At 44.0% G+C, this 14,244-nt stretch overlaps 1 protein-coding gene across 2 annotated transcripts in view; it reads left to right on the top strand.

The window, feature by feature from the left end:
* Positions 1 to 14,244, top strand: part of dnah10 (dynein axonemal heavy chain 10) — a 283,837-nt gene that overhangs the window by 139,392 nt on the left and 130,201 nt on the right. For both annotated transcript variants that reach the window (XM_072240729.1, XM_072240730.1), the window contains 3 exons: positions 5,220 to 5,354; positions 12,287 to 12,439; positions 14,033 to 14,221. In XM_072240729.1, coding sequence (XP_072096830.1) covers positions 5,220 to 5,354; positions 12,287 to 12,439; positions 14,033 to 14,221 — 477 coding nt within the window. The remainder of the gene's footprint in view (positions 1 to 5,219; positions 5,355 to 12,286; positions 12,440 to 14,032; positions 14,222 to 14,244) is intronic.

The raw sequence follows: 14,244 nt of genomic DNA, 5'->3' as shown, positions 1-14,244 counted from the left end.
TTGGGAAAAAAAGATTTTGACAATCTATGTTGTCAAATTTTGACAATCTGTCTACGTCTCCATTAATTTTATGTACTTCTCTCAGTCACTTCTCAACCACCTTCGCTCCAGGGAAAACCGGCCTACCCTATCTAGTCTCTGCCCATAACATCCAAGTGAATCCCTCTGCACTTTATCCAGTGTAATCACATTCTTTCTATAGTGTCATGACCAGAACTGCACATGACACTCCAAATGCAGCATCCTGCCCTCTCCTCTGGCACTGTTACAGAACCTCATTTTCCATCTGGGCATGTTGTAGCTTTCCAGGCCTAACATCAAATTCTCTAACTTCAGACACCTTAATCAAAATCAGGATCAGGTTCAATATCACCGGCGTATGTTGTGAAATTTGTTAACTTTGAGGCAGCAGTACAGTACAATACATGATAAATATAGAGAAAAAGAACTGAATGACAGTAAGTGCAAGATCAAAAAAAAAGTAGTGAGGCAGTGTTCATGGGTTCAATGTCCATTTAGAAATCAGATGGTGTTGAAGAAGAAGCTGCTCCTGAATCACTGAGTGTGTGTCTTCAGGCTTCTGTACCTTCCTCCTGACGGTAACAATGAGAAGAGGGTATATCCTGTGTGGTGGGAGTCCTTAATTATAGACGCTGTCTTGGATACAATGGAGGCTAGTACCCATGATGGAGCTGACTATTTTTATAACGCACTGCAGCTTACTTTGATCCTGTGCAGTAACCCTCTTCTCCATACCAGACGGTGATACAATCACAAACCAGAGAAAATCTGCAGATGCTGGAAATCCAAGCAACACACATAAAATGCTGGAGGAGCTCAGCAGGCCAGGCAGCATCTATGGAAAAGAGTACACTCGATGTTTTGGGCCGAAGCTCTTTGGCAGGGCTGGAGAAAAAAAAGCTGAGGAGTAGATTTAAAGGGGGGGAGGGAGAGGGAAGGGAGAGAGAAACACAAGGTGGTAGGTGAAACCTGAAGGTGGGTGGATGAAGTAAAGAGCTGGGAAGTTGATTGGTGAAAGAGACAGAAGACCATGGAAGAAAGAAAAGGGGGGAGGAGCACCAGAGGGAGGTGATGGGTGGGCGAAGAGATAAGGTGAGAGAGGGAAATAGTGAAGGAGAAGGGGGGTGGAGGGCATTACCAGAAGTTCGCATCCAACTTCCAACCTGCCCTCAAATTTACCTGGTCTATTTCCAACACCTCCCTCCCCTTTCTCAATCCCATTGTCTCTACCTCTGGAGACAACTTATCCACTGTTGTCTATTATAAACCCACGAACTCTCACAGCTAACTGGACTATACCTCTTCCCATCCTGTTTCTCATAGAAACACAATCCCCTTCTCTCAATTCCTCTGTCTCCGCCGCATCATCTCTCAGGATGAGGCTTTTCATTCTAGAATGAAGGAAATGTCCTCCTTTTTCAAAGAAAGGGGCTTTCCCTCCTCCTCCATCAACGCTGCCCTCAACCACATCTCTTCCATTTCACGCAGGTCTGGTCTTACTCCATCCTCCCGCCACCCTACCAGGGATAGGGTTCCTCTTGTCCTCACCTACCACCCCACCACTCTCCGCATCCAGAACATAATCCTCCAAGACTTCTGCCATCTCCAACAATATCACACCACCAAGCACATCTTTCCACCTTCCCCCACTTTCTGCCTTCCGCGGGAATTGCTCTCTACGCGACTCTCTTGTCCACTCATCTCTCCCTCCTGGCACTCACCCTGTCAAGCGGAACAAGTGCTGCACCTGCCCCTACACCTCCTCCCTCACTACCAATCAGGGCCCTAAACAGTCCTTCCAGGTTAGGTAACACTTCACCTAGAAGTCTGTGGAGGTCATCTACTGTGTTCGGTGCTCCTGGTGAGGCCTCCTGTGTATCGGTGAGGGATGTAGATTGGGAAACCGCTTCACTGAACATTCATGCTCTGTCCACCAGAAAAAGCAAGGTCTCCCAGTGGCCACCCATTCCAATTCCACTTCTCATTCCCATTCCGATATGTCCACCTATGGTCTCCTCTACTGTTGTGATGAGGCCACACTTAGGTTGGAGGAACACCACACTATATTCCATTTGGGTAGCCTCCAGCCTGATGGCATGAACATCTATTTCTCAAACTTCCGGTAATGACTCCCAACCCCCTCTCTCCTTCACTATTTCCCGTCCCCTTCTCCCTCTTCCACCTCATCTCCTTGCCTGCCCATCACCTCCCTCTGGTGCACCTCCCCCTTTTCTCTCTTCCATGGTCTTCTGTCTCTTTCACCAATCAACTTCCCAGCTCTTTACTTCATCTCTCCCCCTTCAGGTTTCACCTATGTCCTTGTGTTTCTCTCTCCTCTCCCCCCACCTTTTAAATCTACTCCTCAACCTTTTTTCTCCAGTCCTGCCACAGGGTTTCGACCTAAAATGTCGACTATACTCTTTTCCACAGGTGCTGCCTGGCTTGCTGAGTTCCTCCAGCATTTTGTGTGGGTTGCCCAGGTGGTGATGCAGCCAGTCAGAATGCTCTCCATGGTATATCTGTAGATGTTTTTGAGTGTTTTAGGTGACAAACCAAAGCTACTCAAACTCCTAATGAAATGTAGCTGCTGTCTTACCCTTCTTTATAGCTGCATCAATATGTGTGTCTCATTCTGTCTCTCTATAGCAGAAAAATTCTGTTACCATCTTTTTCACTTTTCTTGCAGCCGACTGAACATGTCTCAGAATATCGCAACCACATCCCCTACAAATTATACAACTGTTCCTTCAGAGGCAGGAGGGAGGGTCCAGAGGAGATCTATGAGTATGGAGATAGCAAATGCACGGGTTGTAACCTTACAAGGTTCCATTGATTCCAGGAAGGTTCCAAAAGACTGGCAAAAAGCAAATATAACCTCAACAATACAGGTCACTTGGATCAAGTGGCAGCAGGGGTTGGAATGTTTAGATCATAAGACCATAAGACCATAGGAGCAGAATTAGGCCGTTTGGCTCATCGTGTCTGTTCTGCCATTTCAACATGGCTCATTCAATTTTTCTCTCAGCCCCAATCTCCTGTCTTCTCCCTGTATCCCTTCATGCCCTGACCTATCAAAAATCTATCAACTTCTGCCTTAAACATAGATAAAGACTTGGACTCCACAGCTGCCTGTGGCAAAGAATTCCACAGATTCACCACACTCTGGCTAAAGAAATTTCTCTTCATCTCCGTTCTAAAAGGACACCCCTCTAATCTGAGGCTGTGTCCTCTGGTCTTAGACTCTCCCGCCATAGGAAACATCCTCTCCACATCCAATCTATTAAGCCCTTTCACCATTAGATAGGTTTCAATGAGGACACCCCTCATTCTTCTGAATTCCAGTGAATACAGGCCCAGAGCCACCAAACACTTTTCATGTGACAAGCCATTCAATCATTTTTGTTAACCTCCTATGAACCCTCTCCAGTTTCAGCACGTCCTTTCTAAGATAAGGGGCCCAAAACTGCTCACAATACCCCAAGTGAGGCCTCGCCAGAGCTTTATAAAGTCTGAACGTTACATCCTTGCTTTTATATTCTAGTCCTCTTTAAATGAATGCTAACATCTCATTTGCCTTCTTCACCACAGACTCAACCTGTAAACTAATTTTTGGGGAATTATGCACAAGGATTCTCAAGTCCCTTTGCACCTCAAATTTTTGTATTTTCACTTCATTTAGAAAATATTCAACCCTTTCATTTCTTCTCCAAAAGTGCATGACCGTACACTTCCCAACACTATATTCCATCTGCCACTTCTTTGCCCATTCTCCCAACCTGTCTAAGTCCCTCTGTAGCCCCTCTACTTCCTGAAATCTACCTGCCCTCTATCTATCTTCATATTGTCTGCAAACTTTGCAACAAAGCCATTAATTTCATCATCCAAATTATTTTTACATATAACATAAAAAGAATCAGTCCCAACACAGATCCCTGTGGAACACCACTAGTTCCCTGTGGAACCAGAAAAGGCTTGCTTTATTCTCACTCTTTGCTTCCTGCCAATCAGCCACTGCTTATTCTATGCTAGAATCTGAAGAAATATATCTGTTTATGGAGAAGAGAAGGCTGAGAGGGGATCTGACAGAAGATTATAAAATGAAGAGAGACCTGGAGAGAATGCTTAGTGGGAATTTGCTCCTGTTGTGGGTGTTCAGGACTCGAGGCCAGAGGTGATGTGAAGGTAATGAAGAGTGTCTTGAGGGAACATTGTCTTTTAGTTGGAATCTGGAATCCCTGTCCGTACAGATGTGGCAGGCTTCATTGTGGTCCTCAGTGGATAAATATTTGGAGAGGAGGAATTTGCAAGGCACCAGAGAACAGTTGGGGTGAGGCAGAGGGCTGAGGAAGTGGAGGTAGTGAGTTGTTATGGTAGAGAGCTGGTGTGGACACAATAAACTGCACATTCTATGATTCCATGATAAACATATTCTTTTTACAGATCTATAGATGTTTTTACAGTCTGTTTTATTAGCTGATTGGTATCCTTATCAAAGGCTTAGTGCTCCTTTGCTGAAACGTAAGATATTCCTAGTCTTTAGGTTTACTCCTTTTTTGGCAGCATCATAAGCCTCTTTCTTTCATCTCATGCTAACTTGCCTTGATAGTCCTGGTTGGACCACTTGTTTCTTTTAACCTCAAGAAATATATTTAATATTTTGTGTTAGTATTTCTCATTTAATGTAACTTTCCAGTCTACAAACCTGTATTGTGGGGTTATATTTGCTTTTTGCCAGCCTTTTGAAACCTTTCTAGAATCAATGGAACCTTGTAAGGTTACAACCCGTGCATTTGCTATCTCCATAGCTACTTCCTTCCAAAGCCTTAGGGATCATCAGGAATTGAGCTTTCAGTGTGACTGTTTCCCTCAGTGTTAGGAGATCACAGATGTCACTGATGTCACTGATGTCAAAGAATTCTGTTTGAATGTTGCTGTATAGATTGCAGGTTTCAGGGAAATAGGGCAGCAAAACCTGGATGGTTTGTGAATGAATAAAAACAGTTTTCAGACCAGAGAGCCTGAAAATCTCATTGCAGTGATGTTTGCATGTTGTACTAATGTTGATGTCAGTTGAGGAGCCTTACACCCCAAAAACAGTCTCGGAGGAATGAAAACGATGGAGCTGTTTCCTGAGGCACCCATGGTCCTATCAGTTAATCTGTCCATTACAGCCACTCTGCCTTGTTTTTTTTAACCAGGCTTTGTCGATGTATCTTGGAGGGGCACCCGCAGGACCAGCCGGAACCGGCAAAACTGAGACCACTAAAGACTTGGCCAAAGCTCTCGGACTGCTTTGTGTTGTGACGAATTGTGGAGAAGGCATGGATTACAAAGTAAGGACAGAATCATCCCCTGGTAGATTTTTTACCTGTCAAACTGTCTCAGTAATTAAATTGTATACCTGAATACTGTTAAGTCTTCTCAGATTCTTGTGTAGAACTTGGTTGTCATTTTTTCTCTTTCCAGTGATTTTTCTCTCTGTTCCCTTATTTCTCTGAGCTGAGGCAGCAGGCTAGAAACCTTAGATTGTCAAGGTTGTTGGTATAACCTAGATGGCCAAGCGCAGCCCATTATCCCTGCAAAGAGCAAGCCCAACACTTTCTTACAGAACTATTGTTGAAATGGAGTTTTTCCTTGTTGGGTGACAGTGCCAATGGCAAACACTCTGCATTCATTGTAAAGTTGCAGGTGTCTTGTCATCAAAGCTCTGAGTTAAGACCATAAGACAAAGGAGTAGAATCAGGCCATCTGGCCCATCAAGTCTGCTCCACCATTGTATCATGGCTGATTTATTGTCCTTCACAACCCCATTTTCCTGCCTTCTTCTCACAACCTTTGATGCCCTGATTAATCAAGAACATATCAACCTCCACCCTAAATATTTTCAATAACTTGGCCTGCTTAGCTGTCTGTGATAAAGAATTATACAAATTCACCACTCTCTGGCTAAAGAAATTCCTCCTTATTTCTGTTCTAACTGGATGTACCTCTATTCTGAGGCAGTGCCCTCTGGTCATAGACTTCCCCACTACAGAAAACATCCTTTCTGCATCCAGTCTATCCAGGCCTTTCAGTATTTGATAAGTTTCAATGAGATCCCCCCCCTCATTCTTCTAAACTCCAGCTAGTACAGGTCCAGAGCCCTTAAATGATCCTCATATGTTAACTGGGATCATTCCCGTGAACCTCCTCTGTACCCTCTCCAGTCCAGCAGACCTTTTCTTAGATAAGGGACCCAGAAAGGATCACAATACTCCGTGCGGTCTGCCCAATGTCTTATGAAGCCTCAGCACCACCCTTCTTCATGTATTTAAGTTCTCTTGAAATGAATGTTAACATTGCATTTGCCTTCCTTACCACCAACTCGACCTGTAAGTTAACCTTTAGGGAATCCTACACAGACTCCCAAGTCCCATTGCAACTCTGATATTTGACATTTCTCCCCGCTTAGTGTAGTCCACACCTTTATTCCTTCTACCAAAATGCATGACCATACACTTCCCTGCGCTATATTCCATCTGCCACTTCTTTGCCCATTCTCCCAATTTGTCTAACTTCTTCTACAGTCACGCTGCTTCCTCAGCACTATCTGCCCCTCCAGCTATGTTTGTATCGTCCACAAATCTGGCCACAAAGCCATCAGTTCCATCATCTAAATCGTTGAAATACAGCGTAAAAAGAAGCGGTCCCAACGCAGGTCCCTGCGGAACACTACTAGTAACTGGCAGCCAACCAAAAAAAAGGTCCCCTTTATTCCCACTCTTTGCCTCCAGTCAGTCAGCCAATCTTCTATCTGTGCTAGTATCTTTCCTGTAATACCATGTACTCTCATCTTGTTAAACAGCCTCATGTATGGTGCCTTGTCAAAGGCCTTTTGAAAATCAAAGTAAATAGCACCCAATGGTTCTCCTTTGTCTATAGAATTATAGAAAAGTACAGCACAGAAACAGGCCCTTCGGCCCATCTAGTCCGTGCCCAACCAGTTAAACTGCTTGGTCCCATCGGCCTGCACCCAGGCTATAACCCTCCATAATCCGGCCATCCATGTATCTAAACTTCTCTTAAAAGTTGAAAATGAGCTGGCATGCATCACTCGCGCTGGCAGCTCATTCCACGCTCTCACGGCTGTCTTGAGTGAAGGAGTTTCCCCCATGTTTCCTTTAAACATTTCACCTTTCACCCTTAAGCTATGATAAGACTATAAGATATAGGAGCAGAATTAGGCCAGTTAGCCTATCGAGTCTGCTCTGCCATTTCATCCAAGTTTCCTCTCAGTCTCCTGCCTTCTCCCTCTATCCCTTAATGCCCTAACCAATCACAAATATATCAACCTCTGCCTTAAGTATACACTAAGACTTGGCCTCCACTGCTGCCTGTGGCAGAGAAATCCACAGATTCACCACTCTGCTTAAAAAAATTGCTCCTCATCTCCATTCTAAAGGAACATCCCTCTATTCTGTCTCTAGATGTAGTTCCACCCAAGCTCAGTGGAAAAAGCTGCTTTCACTTACCCTATCTATACTCCTCATAATTTTTGTACACCTCTATCAAATCTCCCCTCAATCTTCTACGTTATAGGGAATAAATTTCTAAACTATTTAATCTTTCCTTATAACTCAGGTCTTCCAGTCCCGGCAACATCCTTTTAACTTTTCCCTGCACCCATTCAAACTTATTTACATCTTTCCTGTAGGTAGGTGACCAAAACTGCAGACAATACTCCAAATTAGGCCTCAACTTCAACATAACGTCCCATTCCCTGAACTCAGTACTTTGATTTATGAAAGCCAATGTGCCAAAAGCTGTCTTTGCAACTGTACCTGTGCCATCACAACATTAGCTATCCTCTAATCCTCCAGTACCTCACCGATTGCTAAGGATGATTTAAAATCTCTTCTAGGGTCTGTGCAATTTCTGCACTTGCCTCCCACAGAGATCGAGGAAGTGCCTTGTCAGGATCTGGAGATTAATCCATCCTAATTTGCCTCAAGACAGCAAATACCTCCTTTTCTGTAATCTGTGTAGAGTCCATGACCTCGCTGCTGCTTTGCCTCACTTCTATAGTCTCTGTGTCTCTCTCCCGAGTAAATAAAAATGCAAAAAATCCATTTAAAATCTCCCCAATCTCTTCTGGCTCCATGCATAGATTGCCATTCTGATCTTCCAGAGGACTAACTTTGTCCCTTGTAATCCTTTTGCTCTTAACACATCTGCAGAAGCTCTTAGGATTCTCCTTCATCTTGTCTGCTAGAGCAACATTATGTCTTCTTTTAGCCCTCCTGATTTATCTCTTTTGTGTTCTCTTTTATTTCTTATACTCCATAAGCACCTCATTTGTTTTTCTTAACCATATCTCTTGAAAACCTAGGTTCCTTAAACCTGTTATCTTTACTTTTTATTCTTACAGGCATATACAAGCTTTGTACTCTCAAAATTTCACTGTTGAAGTTCTCCCACTTACCAAGTGCACATTTGCCAAAAAACAGCCTGTCCTAATCCACACTTGCCAGATCATTTCTGATACCATCAAAATTGGCCTTTCTCCAGTTTAGAATCTCAATCTGCGGAACTGACTTATCTTTTTCTATATTTATTTTGAAACTAATGGTGTTGTGATCACATGAAACAGGACTTTATCCTACCTGTTATTTCCTCAAAGAATTCCAACAGATTTGTCAGGCGAGATTTCCCTTCAAGGAATCCATGCTGACTTTCGCCTCTTTTGTCATGTGCATCCAAGTACCCCAAATAAGTGACTCCAACATTTTTTAACCACTGAGGTCAGGCTAACTGGCCTATAATTTCCTTTCTTTTGCCTCCCTTCCTTCTTGAAGAGAGGAGTAACATTTGCAATTACCTGTTCCTCTGGAACCATGCCAAAATCTAGTGATTCTTGAAAGATCATTACTAATGCCTCCATAATCACTCCAGCAACCTTTTTCAGAACCCTGGGGTGTAGCCCGTCTGCTCTAGGTGACTTATCACCTTCCCAAGCACATTCTCCTTAGTAATAGCAATAACACTCATTTCTGCCCCTAATACTGTTGCATTTCGGGCATTCCTGTAGTGTATTCCACAATGAAAACAGATGCAAATACTTGTGTAGTTCGTTCGCCATTTCTTTATCCCACAGTGTCCCATAGTCCAACAATTTTGCCCTATCATCTACCTATCTTTACTCACGGTTGCACTACTCACTGCATCAACTTGTGTACCAGCTGCCCCATCCTCAACCCAATCACTCCAGTTCTCATTTCCCTACTAAATTAGTGTAAACACCTCCTTCCCCAACAGCTTTCTCATTCCTACTCCCAAGGATATTGGATCCCTTCCAATTCAGAAATAACCTGTCCTTTTAGTATAGGTTATATCTTCCCAAGGAGAGATCCCAATGATCCAGAAATCTGAACCCCTGCCCCCTGCACCAATTCTTCAGCCACACTTTTATCTGCTAAATCATCCTATTCTTAGCCTCACTGGCATGTGGCATAGGCAGAAAACCAGATATTACTACCTTGGAGGTCTTGCTTTTCTGCTTTCTACCTAACTCCCTATATTTTCTTTTCAGGACCTTCTGTCTTTTCTTATCTGTGTTCTCCTAACTGAGAACCAAGCACAGTAAACACAGTACTTCATTATGCGTGGGTCTGTTTCAGGGAATCTGGAAAGGAGAACTATCAGGTGAGACACTGGGAAATGTTGCCAACTGGGAGCTGGACAATCCACATCAGGGCTACGTAAAAAGAGCTACATTTTAATCAGCAGGGTGATTGAGATTTCAAAGGCAATTTCGCCCCAGTTTCTCTGCGTTGAGTGTCCAATCAGCAAGAGGGATTCATTAGAAAGGACAAATGAGAATAATTCAAGTGCAAGCAGAGCGGCCATTCTTTGAGCAGCCATTCTTTTTTAGTGTGTCAGTGTTTAGAGTGGCTTTGGTTCATGAGGCTAAGGCAAGATCAGGTTTGGGTGAAGTACTCTCGCTTTGTCCGTCTTTGTTCATTTCTTATCTGTTAGGGAACATTAGATTAGTGAGAATGGCTCCAGCGGCAGTGTTTTGTACTCTGTGTGGCATGTGGGAAGTCTGAGAGACTGAAGGTATCCCAGATAAACACATCTGTACTAGGTGCACTGAGTTGCCGCTCCTGAGAGAAGGTATTAAGCAGAATAGACAAAAGAGAATCGGTTATTGTTGCAACACACATCAAAGTTGCTGGTGAACGCAGCAGGCCAGACAGCATCTCTAGGAAGAGGTACAGTCGATGTTTCGGGCCGAGACCCTTCGTCAGGAGTAACTGAAGGAAGAGCTAGTAAGAGATTTGAAAGTTCTCTTACTTTCAAATCTCTTACTAGCTCTTCCTTCAGTTAGTCCTGACGAAGGGTCTCGGCCCGAAACGTCGACTGCACCTCTTCCTACAGATGCTGCCTGGCCTGCTGCGTTCACCAGCAACTTTGATGTGTGTTGCTTGAATTTCCAGCATCTGCAGAATTCCTGGTGTTTTGGTTATTGTTGTGTATTTGGATTTTCAGAAGGCCTTTGACAAGGTGCCACAAACGAGGCTGCTTAACAAACTACAGCCCTTAGTCTTACAGGAAAAATTCTGGCATGGATAAAGCAGTGGCTGCCTGGCAGGAGGCGAAGTGCAGTAATAAAGGGCACTGCTGGTGACTAGTGGTGTTCCACAGGGGTCTGTGTTGGGACTGATTCTTCTTACGTTATATGTCAATGATTTGGATGATGGAATTGATGGCTTTGTTGCAAAGTTTGCAGACGATATGAAGATAGGTGGAGGGCCAGGTAGTTTTGAAGAAGTAGAGAGGCTAAAGAAGGACTTAGGTTAGGAGAATGGGCAAAGGAATGGCAGATGGAATACAGTGTTGGAAAGTGTATGATCATGCACTTTGGTAGAAGACATGAAAGGATTGACTATTTTCTAGATGGGGAGGAAATACAAAAAACTGAGGTGCAAAGGGACTTGGGAGACCTTGTGCAGGATTCCCTAAAGGCTAATTTGCAGATTGAGTCTTTGGTGCGGAAGGCAAATGGAATGTTAGCATTCATTTCAAGAGGGCTGGAGTATACAAGCAAAAATGTAATGTTGAGACTTTATAAAGCACTGATGAGGCCTCACTTGGAGTATTGAGAGCAGTTTTGGACCCCTTGTAAAGGATGTGATTAAACTGAAGAGGGTTCAAAGGAGGTTCACAGAAATGATACCTGTTTTGAGTGGTTTGTCATGTGAAGAGCATTTGATGGCTCTGGGCCTGTATTCACTAGAATTCAGAAGAATGAGGGGTGACCTCATTGAAACATATCGAGTGGTGAAAGGCCTTGATAGAGTGGCTGTGGAGACAATGTTTGCTATGGTGGGAGAGCCTAAGACCAGAGGACACAGCCTCAGAATAGAGGAACATACTTTCAGAACGTAGATAAGGAAGAATTTCTTTATCTGGAGAGTGATGAATCTGTGGAATTCGTTGCCACAGGCAGAAGTGGGGGCCAAATCTGAATGTATATCTAAAGCAGAGGTTGATAGATTCTTGTTTGGTCAGGACATGAAGGGATACGGGGAGAAGGCAGGAGATTGGGGCTGAGACGAAAAATACATTAGCCATGATGAAATGGTGGAACAGACCCAATGGGCCAAATGGCCTAATTCTGCCTTTATGTCATTTGGTCTTATGGTCTTAGATTCAGACACAGGGAGCAATTAGAGTTGAAGGCTGAGCACATTCTGTCTGCTGCCCTCTGAAGTGCTCTAAGTGAATTCTGTGAACATTGAGACAGTCAAATGAAGCCAGAGACATTTGAATTATACACAATAAACACTGTCATCTGCCCACTGAGAGAGATTTCAGGTTTGATTTGGGTGAATTGTACACCTGATAATAAAGCATTATTTAATACCGTGCTTAATGTTCTGTACAATCCCTCTCCCTGGAATTGTACTTTGAACCAGTGATCTACTCTCAATGTGAGTTTTTACAGTTGTTATTTAATATGAAGCTAATGACAATATTATTGTCATACTTTGTTCCAGCAAGTCTTACTGGATGAAGGTAAAAGGGAGGAAATTGACATCCTTACCTACTCTGGGCCTCTGTCACTCCAGCCTTAGACCAAGTGGTTCACCCTTTACTGCCCTGTAGAATAGGCTGGAGACCCCTCGAGTGTATTTATCAGCTCCTTAGAGTAATTGGAGAAGGACAATAAATTCTGATCTTTCCAAGTGAACGATCATGTGAACCTGTGGCTCTTTTTCACCAGGCGATGGGGAACATCCTGTCGGGACTGGCTCAGTGTGGTGCCTGGGGATGCTTTGATGAATTTAACCGAATCGAGGCTGCGGTGCTGTCAGTTGTGTCCTCACAAATCCAGACTATTCGCAATGCACTCATACGGCACCTAACCAGGTTTCAGGTAAGGAACTGTGCAACCATCTGCAATCTTAGGCGCTGCCTGACCTGGTGAGACTTTGTGCTATTCTCTGTTTTACATTTCTACCACCTGCAAGCCTTTGTTCTTTATGTTTGTTTCCTTGTTCTGGAGGATTACTTACACCATTACCAGAAGAAAGTACAGAACAGTGCAAAAATCGTAGGTATAGATATCTATAGCTAGAGAGCTAAGACTTTTGCACAGTACTGTCGTAATTTTATGTATTGCACAATACTGCTGCCGTAAAAACAAATTTCATGACATATGTGAGTGATGATAAACCTGGTTCTGATATGGGTCTGTATTGTGGACTGAGAGTGGGAAGATGGGCAGAGAGAGGGGAATCATGGTTGGGAAAAGGGGAAGGGAGAGGTGAGGGAGCGGGAAGCACCAGAGAGACATTCTGTAATGATCAATAAACCAATTGTTTAAATCAAATGACGTTGCCTGGTGTCTCAGGGCTGGAAGTGTCTGCACCCACACAACTCCCACCCTTTCTGCGGCACTCCACCACCACCATTCCAAATATCCTATGCTCCTGCCAGATTTACAAACACGCTTTCCTCTCCACGTTGACAAAGACAGTACTGTGCAAAAGTCCTTAGGCACCCTAGCTAATATATGTGCCTAAGACTTTTACCCAGTACTGTATATGATTCATATCTGACCCTCTCATTGTTCCAGATGTGGGGAGGGTTAGGAGGGGTGAACAGAAGGAAAAGAGGAGAGCAAGGTGGATAGGTGAGTGTGGGTTACCTAACCCTGGGAGATCATTCCATCTGCCTATCATCCCCTTTCCATCTGGCTCCATCTATCACATACAAGCCTGATACAAGTGTTGACCCAGTGTGTCAATTTGAAATTTTTGTCTCCACTGGAATTGTTGATCTGCTGAATTTTTCCAGTGATATCTCTCTCTCTCGCTCCCTCTCTCACTCCCTCCCCCTTCTCCCTTCTCTCCTCCTTCTCCCTTCTCTCCCCCTTCTCCCTTCTCTCCCCTCTTCCCTCTCTCCCCTCTCTCCCCTCTCCCCCTCTCCCCCTCTCCCCTCTCCCCCCTCCCCTCTCCCCCTTCTCTCTCCTCTCTCTCATATATCTTGATTTCTGTCTTTATCCAACTCCAACTGACTCTAACTCTTTCTGTCTCAGTCTCTATATCTCTCAATCTCTCTCTGTCTATATCTCAATCTCTTGCTCTTGCACTCTCCCACTCTTCTGCTCACACTTGCTCTCTCACCCTCTCGCTCTCTCATGTTTCCCTCTTGTGCTTATCTTTCTTTCTCTGCGGTGATCTGTCACTCGTGGTCTATAGTGTATCCTGCTCTTCAGCATATCTGACAGCAGACTGGTTTTCATCTTCGTTGGCCTACCACATGATGTAATTAGTTATGGAAGATACACAGAGGTGGTTATTAATTCTTTAGCCTAATTTTGATGTTTATGGATATAGACTTACAGACTATCCTCATGGACACCAGTTGTTTTACTCGTGCACATATGATGTCATCATCTGTTCTGAGGGAAATGCTGGTAATCTTGCTGAGTTTCCTTGCACTCACTTTGACACTCCTTCCGCAGTTTGAAGGGCAGGAGATTTCTCTGGATAGTCGGATTGGTATTTTCATCACAATGAATCCCGGGTATGCTGGGCGGACAGAGCTGCCGGAATCAGTGAAAGCTCTCTTCAGGCCTGTGGTTGTCATTGTCCCAGACCTTCAACAAATCTGTGAAATTATGCTTTTCTCAGAAGGATTTCTGATGGCAAAGGTAAGATTGCAAACTCACTGAAT

Source organism: Mobula birostris, chromosome 22, assembly GCF_030028105.1.
Source record: "Mobula birostris isolate sMobBir1 chromosome 22, sMobBir1.hap1, whole genome shotgun sequence".
Classification (NCBI taxonomy): Eukaryota; Metazoa; Chordata; class Chondrichthyes; order Myliobatiformes; family Myliobatidae; genus Mobula; species Mobula birostris.
This window is presented reverse-complemented; position numbering and strand designations above follow the sequence as displayed.